Source organism: Meles meles, chromosome 7, assembly GCF_922984935.1.
Source record: "Meles meles chromosome 7, mMelMel3.1 paternal haplotype, whole genome shotgun sequence".
In the NCBI taxonomy this organism is placed as follows: Eukaryota; Metazoa; Chordata; class Mammalia; order Carnivora; family Mustelidae; genus Meles; species Meles meles.
This window is the reverse complement of record NC_060072.1, coordinates 93705870-93722718: the sequence shown is the minus strand read 5'-3', so window position 1 is coordinate 93722718 and position 16849 is coordinate 93705870. Positions and strand designations below refer to the sequence as shown.

The window sequence follows — 16849 nt, the reverse complement described above, 5'->3', positions numbered from 1 at the left end:
CTATAAAATTTGATCCATTATATTTGGTTCATTATATTTATTTACTTATTTGGCTTCACATTCTCTTATTTCCTGGAAAATATCACAATTCTTTTGATTGAGTTATTGAAGGCTTGTTTGACTTGCTTGTTCCTCAGTGTATAAATGAAAGGGTTCAGAACTGGAGCGATAGAGGTAGTGAGCACCATCACGCCCTTATTAATCGCCACTGATTCCTTTGCTGAAGGTTTGATATAGATGAAGATGCAGCTGCCATAAGTGATAGAAACCACAATCATGTGGGAAGAACAGGTAGAAAAGGCTTTTTTCTTTTGCTGGTCAGAAGGGAATCCTAAAATTGTCTTGATGATATAAATATAAGACAGAACTACACATGTAAGTGTCATAAGGAGGGTCAGCACAGCACAGATTACAACAGTCTGTTCCATGAACCAAGTATTTGAACAAGAGATTTTCAGGAGGGGAGATGCATCACAGATAAAATGATCAATGGTATTAGAATCACAGAATTCCAGATTTAGGCCTAAGCTAAGTGGGGGGATTATAATAAACAGACCAGCTACCCAACAACAAAACACACATCTTCTGCAGACAGTACTACTCATGATGGTCACATAATGCAAGGGTTTGCAGATGGCCACATAGCGGTCATAGGACATAGCAGCCAACAGAAAAAATTCAGTTACACCAAAGAAGTCAGTAAAAAATACCTGACTGGCACAGGCATTGTAAGTAATGACCCTGTCACCTGTTGCTATGTTATACAAATACCTGGGAATACAAGCAGATGTGAATGAGATCTCTAAGAAGGAGAAATTTTGTAGGAAATAGTACATGGCAGTTTTAAGGTGGGAATCCAATAAGATGAGGGAGATGATAGTCAAGTTCCCAGTAATACTCAACATATAAGTGAGGAAGAGAAAGATAAAAATTAAAACCTGCAGTGGAGGGTCATCTGTCAGTCCCAGCAGAATGAATGTTGTTACTGTACCGTTTCTCATTGCTGATTCCTGATAATCTGTTAAATCTGCATGTAACATTGAGACATTTTATTATAGATTATTTTAACAATATGAACTCTATCATAGTCAGGTTTTTATTTGTTATTATTAAAAATGTTTGCAATTTAAGTGTACACTCTGTAATGGACTACTTTTGACTCTCATCGGTCTCTCATTTCATAGGAGAAAGATGTTTTTTATTTTCAAGAATTCTTTGATGTATTTGCTTGACATATTGTTCCTTCTTAAAATACTAATATGTCAGACATGTTGGGTTTAATGCATATTCTGTAGTCACTTGAAGTTTCTGTTTATGATTAAAAAATTTTGCTTTCTGTTTTGTTTATTGCATACAAGTTTTCTCCCATGAATATCTCTAAACTTCATCCTGCGTGCATTCACACACACTCATACACATACACACACACACAATGTTTTTACCTCTCCCTCTAAGATTTGTCTTTCCCTAAGTAATCACCTATAATTCACAGTGGAGCAGAATATATAATGTCTTAACGTGCAGTATACTTTGCATGAGATACTTTTATACTTCCACAAAGTGCTCTGATCAACCAACTTCAAAGATATTACAAATGGTATGTTTTTCTGATCCTTGTATATATCAGTGTTTTCTTCATTTCCCTTCATTTCTTGCCATAATATTTCTTCTGTAGTTGCATCAGTTCCTATGTTTTGAAATATTTCAAGTGGTCATCACTAAATCTGTATCTTTAGTTTATAATTGTTCTTTCTCATTCTCAGATGCAACCCAACATCTATTTGGATATTTCACATGGACTTCAAATTCCCTGTATCACAAATGAAATTAATCTCCCTCTCTCTTCCACCTCATCTTAATATGTCTTTTTCAAGAAGGATAGTAGACTACATTTATTGAACACATTCCATGTGATTGGTATTTTAGTAAACATTTCTCATGAAACATCTGTTCTCTGTCTTCAACTCACTGAGTAATTTCAATTCATCTTTAAGCCCTATGGAGTTTCCTAAAAGTCTGATGACTATGCTGTCTTTAAACCTCATCACCGTGTTCCCATAGAAAACAATGCTTTCTACTATTTTTAACACTCAAAAGAGAATACTAATTTGTGAAGATCATAATATGCTTTTTTTCACCATACAGCTAACAGAGCTCTGTATACATTTTCAGCCATCTAATGTTTCTAAGTGGATTTAATTAGAGTGTGCTTTCCAGACACCTATGCAGCTATTTTCCTATTTGGATTTCTAATTCAAAGCACTTTGATAATAATTTTGTTCATTGAAATTTTCTATTGGAATCTATTATTGATTTTTTTATTTTAAAGAAGATCAAGGTTTTTTTTTTTTGCTTTTGTTTATTACTTTCATAGAGGATAGAAGAGAAACTGCCTTCTCTTTGCCCTATCTTCTAGTTAAAATTCTGTTGATGCAATTTTTACTACTGGAAGCAAGATATTAATTCCAGAGGGAATGAAATTTTTTGATTGAGTTTCTGTTATTAGATCTTCCACAGGTTGTTTTAAGGCATTGGCAGTTAATTAGTGAAGACTCAAATATGTTCATTTAAAGTTACTGTCTCTAGGTTTGAAATTTCCTACTACAGTGAATTATGAAATGTTTCCCCTGGAGACTCCAATTTACTTATATGTGGACTACTCACTTTAGCATGTAAACTAATGTATTTAAAACATTAATTTTCTTCAGTTAGCCACTGTATAGTACAACATTAATTTTTGATGTAGTGTTCAATGATTCATTAGTTGCATATAACACTCAGTGCTTATCACTAGTGTATAGTTTTACTGATGCGGAACAGGGTTGGCTCTAAGGAGCAAAACCAGTTAAGGCCTCAGGATGATGATATCAAACAGAAGAAAGAACTGAACTAAGCTCATGATTGGTCTGACAGAACACTCTAAGGGAATCTAGAGATACACTCAACTACTATAGTAAATCAAATTGATATGTGGGAGAAAAATTTCTGCGGCCCATCTCGTACCTTCCCCCAACCCAGTTTCTAATTTCTCAGCAATGCATACATCATGGTATTGACTAAATGTACTCAGCCCTATCTCCATAGGATATTATTCTGTACTCTAAAAAGTTTTTTTTAATCTAAGGTGACATAAGTATAATACAACACTTAAAAAAGACTCAGTGAAATGTGACTAATTGGTTTTTGTTTATTCTGCCTTCAAAACATGTTTGATGTGGGTTTAAGGATCTCTAATGAGGATGAAACTTTGGTTGATGTGTCATTATTCTGAGAGAGTAAGGGTATGTTTATACAATTATGTGAATATATATCTTATTTTTTGGTGAGATTGATGATACAGGTAATATATTTCTGGATAGCTATCAAATTTTAATCCTTTTAAATGTCAGTATATTCTTGTACATAAAAGTCTCTCAGAAAATTACATTTATGTATCACTCTCATTTATAATTTTTAAAAGATAGGTAAAACATGTTTTGTTAGAGCATAATAAAACTCAGGTGACATGAAAATAAATATAATTAAAATGACACTTTTTCTCACTTACTATTATGACTGTGAATCATAGTTTCTGCTGGTTTTTGAAACACATGAAGCTTTAAAACTCCTAAAATGAAGATGGTAGTTGGGGTGAAGATTTTTATCTGAACTTCTGGCCACTTTTGCTTACGAATCCACTGTCACATTCACAACTCCAAGATGCACAGTAGTGTCCATCTTCAACCAGTTACATGGAATTCCTTGTTTGCTATTAAAATCCCCCTCACAAAAGGGATAAAAAAAACAAACAAAAAATCATACAGTACAAGGCTGTGGAATGTCAGTAACCTTCTCCAGTTTCAAGAAAGTTGCAATTTTGACCTCTCAGGGCTGTGAGCACAATTGCTATATCTAACTTGATATTTGCGTTATTTGATAAGAATGCAACTAAGTGAATAAACAAAAAGTCCCTGATGATTGAAGAACAGAGTCCTTAATGAATCTTCTGAGAAATAAAATTGGGGTAAAAAAAAGAGTACACTAACTGTGGCTTCTTTGGAGACAGTGTCCTTGGAGACAGGAGGGTACAGCAGCAGTTAATAGGCATAGGACAACAGAAAAATCTGGTTATAAAACAACTTTAGCTCCTTTTGCTGTCATATCACATTAACTGAGAGACAGCACAAGGGAGGGTCATAAATAAACCACATTCTTCATTTACTGATTTGTTACATAAATTATATTTGGAAAATTTAAATACATAAATTATATTTGGGAAATTATACTGGGACAAGATAAAGGAAAAATATGTGAAACCATATAACCCATAGTGCTTAATTATAGCATCAAAACTCCAGTCTTTTCCCCCCAAATATATCAATATACTTAAAGGTATGATTTAAAAATAAACATTAGTAACATAATTGGTATATCTGGACATATACATCAGTGTTCTTCTAAACATTCTAGATTAATAAACATATAATTATATTTGAATCATTTATTGTATTAACTTATGTTCAATATCTTAATGTTCCTTCAGCACTTGAAATTAAATTACTATAAATCCATGTCCTTAAGAATTTTCCATGCTGCCATGGTCTATTAATTTATGACAAAAGAACCAAGAACATACACTAGGAAAAGGAAAGACACTTCAGTAAATGCTATTGGGAAAACTGGACAGCTACATATAAAATAATGAAACCATACACAAAAATCAACTTGAAATGGACTACAGACTTGAGTGTAAGACCTAGAACCATAAAATTCCCAGAAGAACACATAGGAGATATCAGTCTTGATGCCTTTGATATCAGTCTTGGCAGTGGTTTTGGATTTGACACTAAAAGTGAAGCAACAAAGAAAAATAAACAAGTGGGTCCACATCAAACTAAAAAACTTTTACCCAGCATTGTCAACCATCAACAAAGTGCAAAGACTCCCTACTGAACGGGAGAAAATATTTGGAAATCATTTATCTGATAAGAGATTAGTATCCAAAATAACACATGAAAAAGTGCTCCACATCACTCGGCATCAGGGAAATACAAATCAAAACCACAATGAAATATCACCTCACACCAGTCAGAATGGCTAAAATTAACAAGTCAGGAAATAACAGATGCTGGCGAAGATGCAGAGAAAGGGGAACCCTCCTACACTGTTGGTGGGAATGCAAGCTGGTGCAACCACTCTGGAAAACAGCATGGAGGTTCCTCAAAATGTCGAAAATAGAACTACCCTATAACCCAGCTATTGCACTACTGGGTATTTACCCTAAAGATACAAACATAGTGATCCAAAGGGGCACATGTACCCAAATGTTTATAGCAGCAATGTCTACAATAGCCAAACTATGAAAAGAACCTAGATGTCCATCAACAGATGAATGGATAAAGAAGAGGTGGTATATATACACAATGGAATACTATGCAGCCATCAAAAGAAATGAAATCTTGCCATTTGCAATGATGTGGATGGAACTAGAGGGTATCATGCTTAGTGAAACAAGTCAATCGGAGAAAGACAACTATCATATGATCTCCCTGATATGAGGACGTGGAGATGCAACATGGGGGGGTTAGGGGGATAGGAGAAGAATAAATGAAACAAGATGGGATTGGGAGGGAGACAAACCATAAATGACTCAACCTCACAAAACAAACTGGGGGTTGCTGGTGGGAGGTGGGATTGGGAGAGGGGAGGGTGTTATGGACATTGGGGAGGGTATGTGCTATCGTGAGTGCTGTGAAGTGTGTAAACCTGGTGATTCATAGACCTGTACCCCTGGGGATAAAAATATATTATATGTTTATTTAAAAAAGAAGAAGAAAGAAAGGATGAATACCAAACTTTTGTAGCAACATGGATGGGACTGGAGGTGATTGTGCTGAGTGAAAGAAGTCAAGCAGAGAGAGTCAAGTATCATATGGTTTCACTTATTTGTGGAGCATAACAAAGGACATGGAGGACATTGGGAGATGGAGAGAAGGAAGTTGAGGGAAATTGGAAGGGGAGGCGGACCTTAAGAGACTATGGACTCTGAAAAACAACCTGAGGGTTTTGAAGGGATGGGGGTGGGAGGTTGGGGGAACCAGGTGGTGGGTAATAGGGAGGGCACGTATTGCATAAAGCACTGGGTGTTGTGCAAAAACAATGAATACTGTTATGCTGAAAAAATAAATTAATTAATTAAAAAAAGAGATTAGTATCCAAAATAATATAAAGAACTCATACAACTCAATAGCAAAAAGAAACAAAACAAAACAAATAAAATTAAAATTCGACAATGGGTAGAAGATCAGAATAGATATTTTTCCAAAGACATACAAATAGCCAGAAGGTACACAAAAAGGTGTTCAACATCACTATTCATCATGGAAATGCACATCAAAAGCACAATGGGATATTACTTGTCACCTGTTACAATGGCAGTTGTCAAAAATACAGGAGATAAAAATTGTGGTAAAATATGGAGGAAAGGGAATCCTTGTACACTGTTGCTGAGAATGTAAATTGGTTCAGTCACCGTAGAAATAGTATAGAGTTTCCTCAAAAATTTAAAAATAGCTCTGGGGTGCCTGGATGGCTCAGTGAGTTAAAGTCTCTGCCTTCGGCTCAGGTCATGACCCCAGGACTCTGGGAATGAGCCCTGCATTAGGCTCTCTGCTTGGCAGGGAGCCTGCTTCCCCCTCTTCTCTCTGCCTGCCTCTCTGCCTATTTGTGATTTCTTTCAAATAAATAAATAATTTTTTTTTAAAAATAAAAATAAAAATAGTACTAGCATAGGATCCAGCAATCCCTATTCAAGGTATATAGCCAAAGGAAATGAAAACAGGGATTGAAAAGATACATGAGTTGCATTTTTGTTGAAGCATTATTCATAATAGCTGGGATATGGAAACAACCTATAAGGTTATCAACATATGAGTGGGTAAAGAAGATGTAGTGTGTATATGTACAATAGAATATTATTCAACCATAGGGAAGAAGGAAATCCTGTCTTTTGTGACAACATGGATGGTACTTGGAGGCATTATGCTAAGCAAGATAAGTTAGACAAAGAAATATAAATACTGCATTATATCACTTATATGTGGAGTCTAAAAACATAAAAAAAATCAATAACAGATGTAGGAAAGTTGTTGCTGGGACTGGGGGATGAGGAAAATAGGCAGAGGTTGGTAAAAGCATAGGAACTATAAGGTGAATAAAGTCTGAAGACCAAATGTATGACATGGTGACTATATTTGATAACACTGTGTTGTATAACTAAAATTTGCTGAGAGTAGAACTTAAATGTTCTCACCAAAAAAACAAATAAACCCCAAAAGACTTGAAACCAAAGCCAAAAAGTCAAACCAAAACATTTGATGATATATAAACTGTCATGACCTGATATATGCAGATAGCCCATTGTTCCCATGGTGGGAGCCATTTTGGAGGACACAGTCTTGAGAGAGCAGAGTGTTGTTGAAACCACCTAGACAGTATGTGATTAAACCCAGCTAAAGCTTCTACATAAACTTTTACATTCTGGAGGAGATGGGTGTAGAGATTTAATCAACTTGCAGCGACTGATGACAAGCCTCATATATAATATATTCTCCTGCTTGTTGAAACTACAGTTTATCAGCCTGGAGTGGCCTGCATCTTTTGGTCCCTCCTTGCTCTTTGTGTAATGGGACCAGTTTCAGATTTCACCTGGAAAGCTTCTGAAATTGTGAATCAACAACTTTTTAAAATTAAAAAAAAAATTATAAAATGGCATTAGTTTCCACAGTGGTACATTTAGATAATTTAAAGGTATATTAAGAAAATCAGATTATTTATAGGGCACTCTAATGTCAAATCATGATTCATTTATTCCCAATTTATGTTTTATTTTTATCTGCACATTGGGTTAGAATTACTTGCATTTATATTTTACTGCTGACTGAAGATACATCAAAGTTATACTTCTAAAGACTTCATTTTTCTTTGTAGTTTGGTTACTGATAAAATGCAAATATACACAAATGGTTATGGGCTTTCTGTATCCATTACTTAAGATTTTGAGATCTAGCATTATTCTAATTTTTGAACCCATGTTATCTTCTCTAAACAACTTTTTCCTAACGCATTTCTTTTCCTCTCTCTCCCGCATGAATTTTTTGTCTAAACTTTGTGGTCATTGTCTATTGCTATTGGTGAGAAATTTGTTGTTTGAAATGTTAAGTTATGTTGGGTGTGACATTTACAAGATTGTATGACAGCATCACAATTTTTTTTTTTTTACTTTGAATTTGTTTGGCTAAGATTTAAACGTTCCAACATCTTGGTTCCAATGTCATTAAGTAAAAAAAAAAAAAAAAAGTCAGATTTAAAATATTAATCAACATTCCCCAAGCACTATTTACTTTCACTATTACTCAGTCTAATCATCTGTGAAGTGGAAATAATAATAGTGTCCTTTATATGCCATTTAAAAAACTAAATTCTACATACCTGAAACTTAGAAAGTGCCTAGCAGGTTATAACTATATGATCCCTATTTCAGTGTTCTTATTCACAGTAATTTTCCTTTTGTTATTCACCCTCCATTATTCTTTACCACACTGTAATCATACATTTGACCCCATTGTTCTTTTTTAATTTATTTATTTATTTTTTCAGCGTAACAGTATTCATTGTTTTTGCACACACCCAGTGCTCCATGCAATATGTGCCCTCCCTATTACCCACCACCTGGTTCCCCCAACCTCCCACACCTTCAAAACCCTCAGGTTGTTTTTCAGAGTCCATAGTCTCTTAAGGTTCACCTCCCCTTCCAATTTCCCTCAACTTCCTTCTCCTCTCCATCTCCCAATGTCCTCCATTTGACCCCATTGTTCTTTTTATAAAATTTTCTATTTATTTATTTCAGTGGGGAAGGCAAAGGCAGAGGGGGAGGGAAAGAATCTCCAGCAGACTTCCTCCTGAGTGCAAAGTCTGACACAGGGCTTGATTTGATGACCCTGAGATCATGACTTGAGCTGAAACCAAGAGTGGGTTGCTCAGACAACTGAACCATTTAGATGTCCCACCCCTGTTGTTCTAATAAAACCATGTTTACCAAAGTTTATTAAAGACCCTACCTTTTGATATAAAATAGAAGAAGACATCTATGTAGAATGGAACCCAATGAAATTATGATATATGGATTGGATGTCATTCAGTGTAATCAATTATTTCTCCTATTCCAGTATCACCTTGAAAATGTACATTATTTTGAGGCTAATGTGGTGCTTTTTATCTAGATAGCATCTATAAGTAACACAGTTCCATATATATTCAACACCTAAAAAATTTACTGGCAATTTTCTTTTTCAAAGATGTATTTATTTATTTGAGAGAGAAACAGAGAGAGGAAGAGAGAGATAGAGGGGGAGAGGAGGAAGAAAGGGAGAAGGACAAGCAAACACTGTGCAGAGTGAGGAGCTCCATCTCATGATTCTGAGATCATGACCTGAGCCAAAATCAAGTCCTTATTGGTAAAACATTTAAAGTCAAATTTTCCACCTGAAGTGACATTATTCTTATTTGGGATACAGCTAAAACTGCTTGGATATTGAATTTTCTTCTTTAACTTGTTAAATTCTGAGTCTAACATTTTGACTTTTGTTTTTGATTTTTTTTTTTTTTTGGCTAGTGTGGTATGTCTTATTATGAAGAGCACTCTGATTATATTCATTATATTCACTCCTGAAAAAAGTGGTAATTTCCTTCTCTTTGCCTAACCTGTCAATCAGAGGAATAGTAGTATGTTCATGAGGAGTAATTGTATGTTCATTGATACTGTTTTTGCTTTCTTGATGAATCTCTCAGTGGGATATTCAACCCAGAAGCAAGGGACTTTGAAATTCTAAATTTGTGGCGTTATGTTTAGCTTTTTTCCCCCTCTCAATTAAAACAAACTAAATACTATGCTGGCTTTTAAAATATTTTCAAAATGAAATCAAGGTTTCCCAAAATAGTAGATTTCCTACAATTTGAACTGGAGGCTCCAGTTCATTTACTATGTGAGATTTTTTGCTATATTGCTTTATAATATTCTCTCCATATTGAGATGGGGCCAGTACCAGCTCTAATCATGAGCTTAAATGCCAGAGTTGAATCCCAGGGATGACAGTCACTATCAAAGATAAGGGGCATGGACTTGCTCAAGGTTTGCTTGAGAGCTAGAATGCTCCCATAAATGTAGGTCCACTCCTAACATTTACAATTGATCATTTCTATGATGAAATGATCAATTCATCACAGTGAGGACCATTTCTGCAGCCCACCCCTATCCCTGAATCTATTCTTCCCAATGTACAAAGACTTGGGCTTCTCTGGAAACGAATACAACCCAACTGACTCTGAGAATCATTTTTCTTCCAGTCATTAAAACTATACTTCCATAAGAACTCTGACATTACAATGCAGGTGTTGAGTATAACTGATCTGAATTTTTATTGACTGATTGCTGTTTGTATGATATGTAAAAGGTTTTAAAATTTGATTTCTAATAAGATAACGCAATGTGGGCCAAGTTATTAAGTGTTTTTTTCATTGAGCAGTGCATCTTCATGTCTCTCAAGTTATGCTACCTTTGGATGATTTCCTATTTATTGGTACATACAAATGATCAATGAGTATAAGCTATCCCAAAGTAATACATTTTAAAAATAACATTTTTTAAATATCCATTTAAAAAATAACATTTTTTAAATATCCATTTAAAAAATAACATTTTTAAATATCCATTTAAAAAATAACATTTTTTAAATATCCATATTAAAACACACATCTTTTAGTTTTATACAGTCAGAGAAAATCGTTTCCCAGAGACAACATGACCCAATTATCACCAAAAGAGGATATAACTGAAAAGACAGAATTGATCATATTTATTTATACTTCTAGCAATTAATTGTAACCTTTCGATGTTTATCTACAATTATTCTTACAGCTACAAATTTTAAAATAAATGTAATGTTGAAAATCTGCATGACAGCTTCTGCTCACTGCTGATTGAATCCATGGATACAGTTACAGAATCCTTGTGACTTAATGAATTGCATAAACTGCCTCAAGATAGATGTGCTGTCATAAGCCCAGGAAATATTTTCTTTTACTTCCCACCACTAAAAATAAAGCCTAGTACAAAGGAAATTCCAGTAGCTTTGGAAAATTTGATGTTTTAAACTATCTTTGTTAGTGTATAGAAATGCAACTAATTTTTGTTATTAATCTTATATACTGCAAACTCGCTGCACTTAGTTCTAATAGTTGTTTGTGGATTTTCTATATACTAAATCATGTCCCTTCTTCATTTCCTGTCTTTTTTTTCTTTTCTCTCTTTCTTCCTCTAATTACCCTGGAAAAAAAACCCTCTAGTACAATGTTGAATAGAAGTGGTGAAAGCAGATATCCTTTTGTTACTGATCTTAGAGAGAAAACATTCAATCTTTCCCCATTAACTATGGGTTACCTGTAGATGCTTTTATGAAGTTGAGGAAGTTACCTTCTATTCCTAGTCTTTCAAGTGTCTTTATCACAAAAGGGTGCTGGATTTTGTCCAGTGTTTTTACTGTGTCACTTGAGATAATCATGTGTATAATATACAACATTTATACATTCAGAGAGGTTTTCTTTTTTGCATTTTTTGGTTTATTTTTTATTGATCAGCAGTTAACAAAAAACCCTGCAATGTATTTTTTCTTTGCTTGGTAATAGATATTTAATATTCTACCATTTTGTAGATGAAAATCTATTCGAAAGAAATTTTCTTTATTTTCACCCAAATGTATATATACCAAAACCTTCATATATAAGTGGGATTATATGATCAGTGTTTTACTTTGATTTTTTCCTTTGTCTCCTTCTACCCATTCTTCTTTCTAATTACATTGTTTAGTTTCTGCTTCAGATAACCTTCATTAAAATTTGTTTTCCTTTAATATTTTATATGTTCAGTGATTATATGAAAATATTCTGCAATACATAAATAATCTATGCATTCACACAGACACATACTTATACTAAATTTTTCCAACCTGGAATATTGGCTGCCTTTCTTTTGTTCTAATTAAATTTTATATTAAGAGATTTTATACTTTCTTTATATATATATATATATATATATATATATATATATATATATATACTGCACTTCTCTGTTAAATTTATTCTCTTGGTAATTAAACCAAGATAACCTTTTATGACCAAAATAACATTTGCTCATTGATTTCCTGTTGCTTTTTGCTATTAAAATGTCCTGCTTTTTAAAATAGTTTCCATTTTTTCAGCTAGAATACCAAATTCCCTTACTAGTTCCATTAGTTTCCTATTAGTTCCTTGAGTTTTCCTTGTATGTAAGAATGCCCTCAATATAAAAAAAAAAGATATATCAAATTTCATCAATTTTAAGACAACATCAGCTGTAAGGCATGCCATTATACTATTTATCACAACTGAAAAGAAAATGTTGACAATTAGCCTATGAACAATGGTAGATGCCATCCATTGTATGAAATGTCTGAATTTCAGAAAAGCAAAATATGAATAATACTTTAAATCAAGGAAATGCCATTGTTTTTATTCTTTCCCATTTATATAATGATTATTTTGTTTTCTTATGTCATCATCCAAGATCTAATAAAATATGGAGCATTTCTGATTTTTACTCATCACATTCATTGGGGTGAGGTTTATCTGTGCTATTAGAGTTTACAAAGAACTGGGTTTTGAATTTTTTGAACTTATTTAATTGATTTGAGTTTCTCCCCACAGTAACATTTTTCATTTGCTTTTGTTTTCAATTTTTTTTTTCAAATTCATTAGTATAAATTCTTCACTTTTGGTCTAGTTTATATATTTTTAAAAAATGAATTTATTTAAGATAACAGAATTCCTTCTAACTACAGCTTTCTCAGTGCTCCAAATAATTTGTGATGGCTTGTCTGCATTTCATTACTTTCCAGATAACAATTAGTTAATTTGATGTAAATTTCTTAATTTCCAAGGAATTATATTATGTGGATTTTTCATTCTTTACAGAGATTTTTATGGTTGTTATGGCAGAATTTGGACTATGAGAGCTGAATTTGCATTAGATGTAGGCACAGGCTATCAAATACAGTGGGGAATGTTTTCCCCTTGACTCAGAGCTCTATACCCAGCAGATGATATTTTTTTCAGAAACAAAGTAATCTTTCTGTGAAAATGAACTTGGTTTTCCAATTCAAACTTTCACTGAATGTGCAGCTACTGTGCTGTCCCAAGTACTTTCCACATTAATCCTGAGACTTTAAGCCTAAGCCTTCGTGATCCATAATGCAATGTCCTGTGCCCACCCTCCAGTCTATGCTCACCTCAGCACCCAGTAGTCATTTTGTAGATTATTACCGTGCTTTTAGTTGAGTCTTTATTTTTGATACCTCCTGTTGACCGCTTTGCGATGATTTCAGCTATAGAGTTAAGAGAATATTTATTACATATTATCCAGTGTTTCTGTGTGTTCATTATAGTGTATTTTCATGTATTTTCTCAGTATTGGAAGTGCCATTACTCTTTTTCACATGCATTTTAAATTATGTAATTATCCATCCATTTTAGACATTTTACCTATAATTACTCTTATTACATGTGTTTACATATCATTATTGTGTATGTTGAAGAGCTACAAACAATTTTACCCTATATTTCCCCGAGGAATAACTCTTATTATATATTGTAACAGAATTAAGATGTTAATTTCTCTTCAGAATGGTTTTTCAGAAATTGATATGCAAAACTATCAAATATTGGTTTGAAAAATCAAAACACAAGAATGGCATGAGCAGAGCTCAATGGAAGGTTGGTTAAAAAAGTGTTGAGAAAATTAATGTAACAGAAATATATGTTATTAAAAACAAGATTATAGATTTCAAAATAAAATGTCTGTGGACATTTATTCTTGTTTTTGAGATATTTTAAAAATAATATTTCTTTTACTTACTTGAGAGAAAGGCAAATTCTTTTGACTGAGTCCTCAAAGGCTTTCTTAACTTGATTGTTTCTCAAAGTATAAATAAATGGGTTCAATGAAGGTGAAATAGAGACAATGAGCAGTGAAACCACTTTATTAATGGTCACTTTTTCCTTTGCTGTAGGATTCATATAGATGAAAATGCATGTGCCATAGGTGATGGAGACCACAATCATGTGGGAAGAACAGGTTGAAAAGGCCTTTTTCCTTTGTTGAACAGAAGGGAATCTAAAAATTGTCTTGATGATATAAGCATATGACAGAACCACACATATAAGTGTCATATTCAAGGTCAGCACAGCACAGATTATAACTGTCCATTCCATGAACCATGTATCTGAACATGAGATTTTCACTAAAGGAAATGCATCACAGCCAAAATGATCAATTGTGTTAGAGTCGCAAAATTTTAGATTTAAACCCAGGCTAAGTGGTGGAATTATTATACATAAACCAGCCATCCAAGAACAGATGATGAGAGTCCTGCAGGCACTGTTGCTCATGATGATCACATAATGCAAGGGTTTGCAGATGGCCACATAGCGGTCATAGGACATGGCGGCTAGCATAAAAAACTCTGATACCCCACAGAGGTCAGTAAAAAACACTTGAATGACACAAGCATTGTAGGTAATAATGTTGTCACTTGTTGCTATGCTATACAAGTATCTGGGAATAATGGCAGATATGAATGAGATCTCCAAGAAGGAGAAATTTTTTAAGAAGAAGTACATGGGTGTTTTAAGGTGGGAATCCACAAAAGTGAGTGTAATGATAGTCAAGTTTCCAGTTACACTCAGTGTGTAGGTCAGAAAGAGAAAGATAAAAATCAGAACTTGCAGCTCAGGGTCATCCGTTAGTCCCAGCAGAATGAATGTTGTTATTGTACCGTTTCTCATCCTTGACTTCTGACTTCTCTCCAATCTGCATGTGATATTCAGATAAATGTTCTCATTGATTATAGATTATTTTAACAGTTCTAAAATATAATGCATTCAAGCTTTTATATTTCATTATTTTTAACATAAATATATATTATATGTATATTTACATTTTATGCCTATCCTGTACTTAGGATTTTCCCATGTGACCAAGTAGATTATTGAGGGAGTGTCATTTTAAGGGTAAAAATGTTCTTCCCTATTGAGAAACTGAGTCACAAAATTTCACACTCGATTTCATGTCTTTTCTTGACACTTTGGGTCTTTTTAGAAAAATAGTGCTAATATAACTTGGGTTCACTCTATAGACACTGGAGCAAAACAAGAGGGTCTTTAGGGATACCTGAGTGTCTCAGTAGCTTGGACATCTGCCTTCACCTCAGGTCATGATCCAGGGGTCCTGGGATCAAGTCCTAAATTGGGCTTCTTGCTCAGCAGGAGCTGAGCTCCTCTGCCTGCCTTCTTCTCCCTCTGCCTGCCTCTCACCTGCTTGGGTGCGTGCACTCTCTCTCTCTCTCTCTCTGACAAATAAATAAATAAAATTTTTAAAAACAAAACAAAACTGGAAGTCTTTGTTCCAAAAGATTTTTGTTCTTTGGTGTGTTTTTAGGTTAAGTGAGCTTAATTCTTATGAGCAACTTCACAACCTGCTGATACATAGCCTAGCTATTTATCTTTCTGAATTTTTGCATTACCAGATGAATTTGTGTTACCTTTACTGCTGATACAAGTGATGAGTGCCTTCTCTTCCCTCTCTCATCTTCCAGTGAATGAATTATTTTATTTTCATTGATGTCATACCTGTAGGGACTCAGATATGTCCGATACACAATCAAGATCTTAAACATTGAGGTTTTCTGGTGTACCAAGTTTCTTTGTGTTATGAACAAGTTCAGTTTATTATTTAATTTACTGTGTTCTCTTCTCACTGAGGCTGGGAGCAGAATTGTTTTTGGCAGAATTGTTTGGGACTATTTGCCTCATTCGTGGTGTTTCTAATATATAGAAAAATTGCCGACGATCAAGGTTTACTCAAAGGTTAGAATCCTCTTAGGAAATTTAGTTTTTTATTCAACAACTATAAGATAGTTCTATCAAATCGAGATGCAAAAGGAATATTTGTATATTTATATACTTGCAGCCCACCCACTTGCCTTTCATGTTTCATCTGAATCTGAGATAATGGGTATTATTGTGAAATCTTACTTGGCTCCCAAATGTTGAACATTATCCAATTTTCAAAATATAGTCATTTTTCCCCCAAGATATTACAACCTACTTTATGATGGAAGTTAGTAAGTTGACATGAAAGTGTAACTAACTGATTTTGTTTATTCTGTCTTTCTAATGAGTTTTCAAAACGAGCACAGAACTCTGTCATGAGATGCTGTTGTTTCAGTCATTATGGTGTTCTTTTCAGGGATGGGAAGAGGAATACGGGTGCATGCTTATACACTTCTTTTTTTTTTAAACCATATCTTTTTAAAAAAGATTTTATGTATTTATTTATTTATAAATAGATATATTTATTTATAAATATATTTATTTATAAATAGATATATTTTATAAATATTTATAAATTTATATATTTATAAATTTATAAATATATATTTATATATATTATATATATTTATAATATATCTATTTATATAGATCACAAGTAGGCAGAGAGGCAGATGGGGGGGGGCAGGGAACAGGCTCCGTGTTGAGCAGAAAGCCTGATGTGGGGCTCGATCCCAGGATCCTGGGATCATGACCTGAGCTGAAGGCAGAGACTTTAACTCACTGAGCCACCCAGGTGCCCCTCCTTATATACTTCTATATATAAGAAGACACTTTATATTATTTTATATTTTTTTTTCAGTGTTACAAGATTGATTGCTTATGCACCACA

At 33.8% G+C, this 16849-nt stretch overlaps 2 protein-coding genes across 2 annotated transcripts; both read right to left on the bottom strand.

Annotated features, from left to right (window-relative positions):
* Positions 1-65: 65 nt before the first annotated feature.
* On the bottom strand, positions 66-1001 carry LOC123947061 (olfactory receptor 6C2-like). Its single transcript, XM_046013020.1, has one exon. It carries the CDS (start codon positions 999-1001, stop codon positions 66-68), a length of 936 nt encoding a protein of 311 aa, XP_045868976.1.
* A 12979-nt stretch (positions 1002-13980) lies between these two features.
* Positions 13981-14913, bottom strand: LOC123947163 (olfactory receptor 6C2-like). Its single transcript, XM_046013187.1, has one exon. The coding sequence runs from the start codon at positions 14911-14913 to the stop codon at positions 13981-13983; it is 933 nt and encodes a 310-aa protein (XP_045869143.1).
* Positions 14914-16849: the final 1936 nt, after the last annotated feature.

What these genes read in the sequence shown, in the direction of transcription:
- LOC123947061 (XM_046013020.1), bottom strand. Translation starts at nt 1,001, where the DNA reads ATGAGAAACGGTACAGTAACAACATTCATTCTGCTGGGACTGACAGAT.
- LOC123947163 (XM_046013187.1), bottom strand. Translation starts at nt 14,913, where the DNA reads ATGAGAAACGGTACAATAACAACATTCATTCTGCTGGGACTAACGGAT.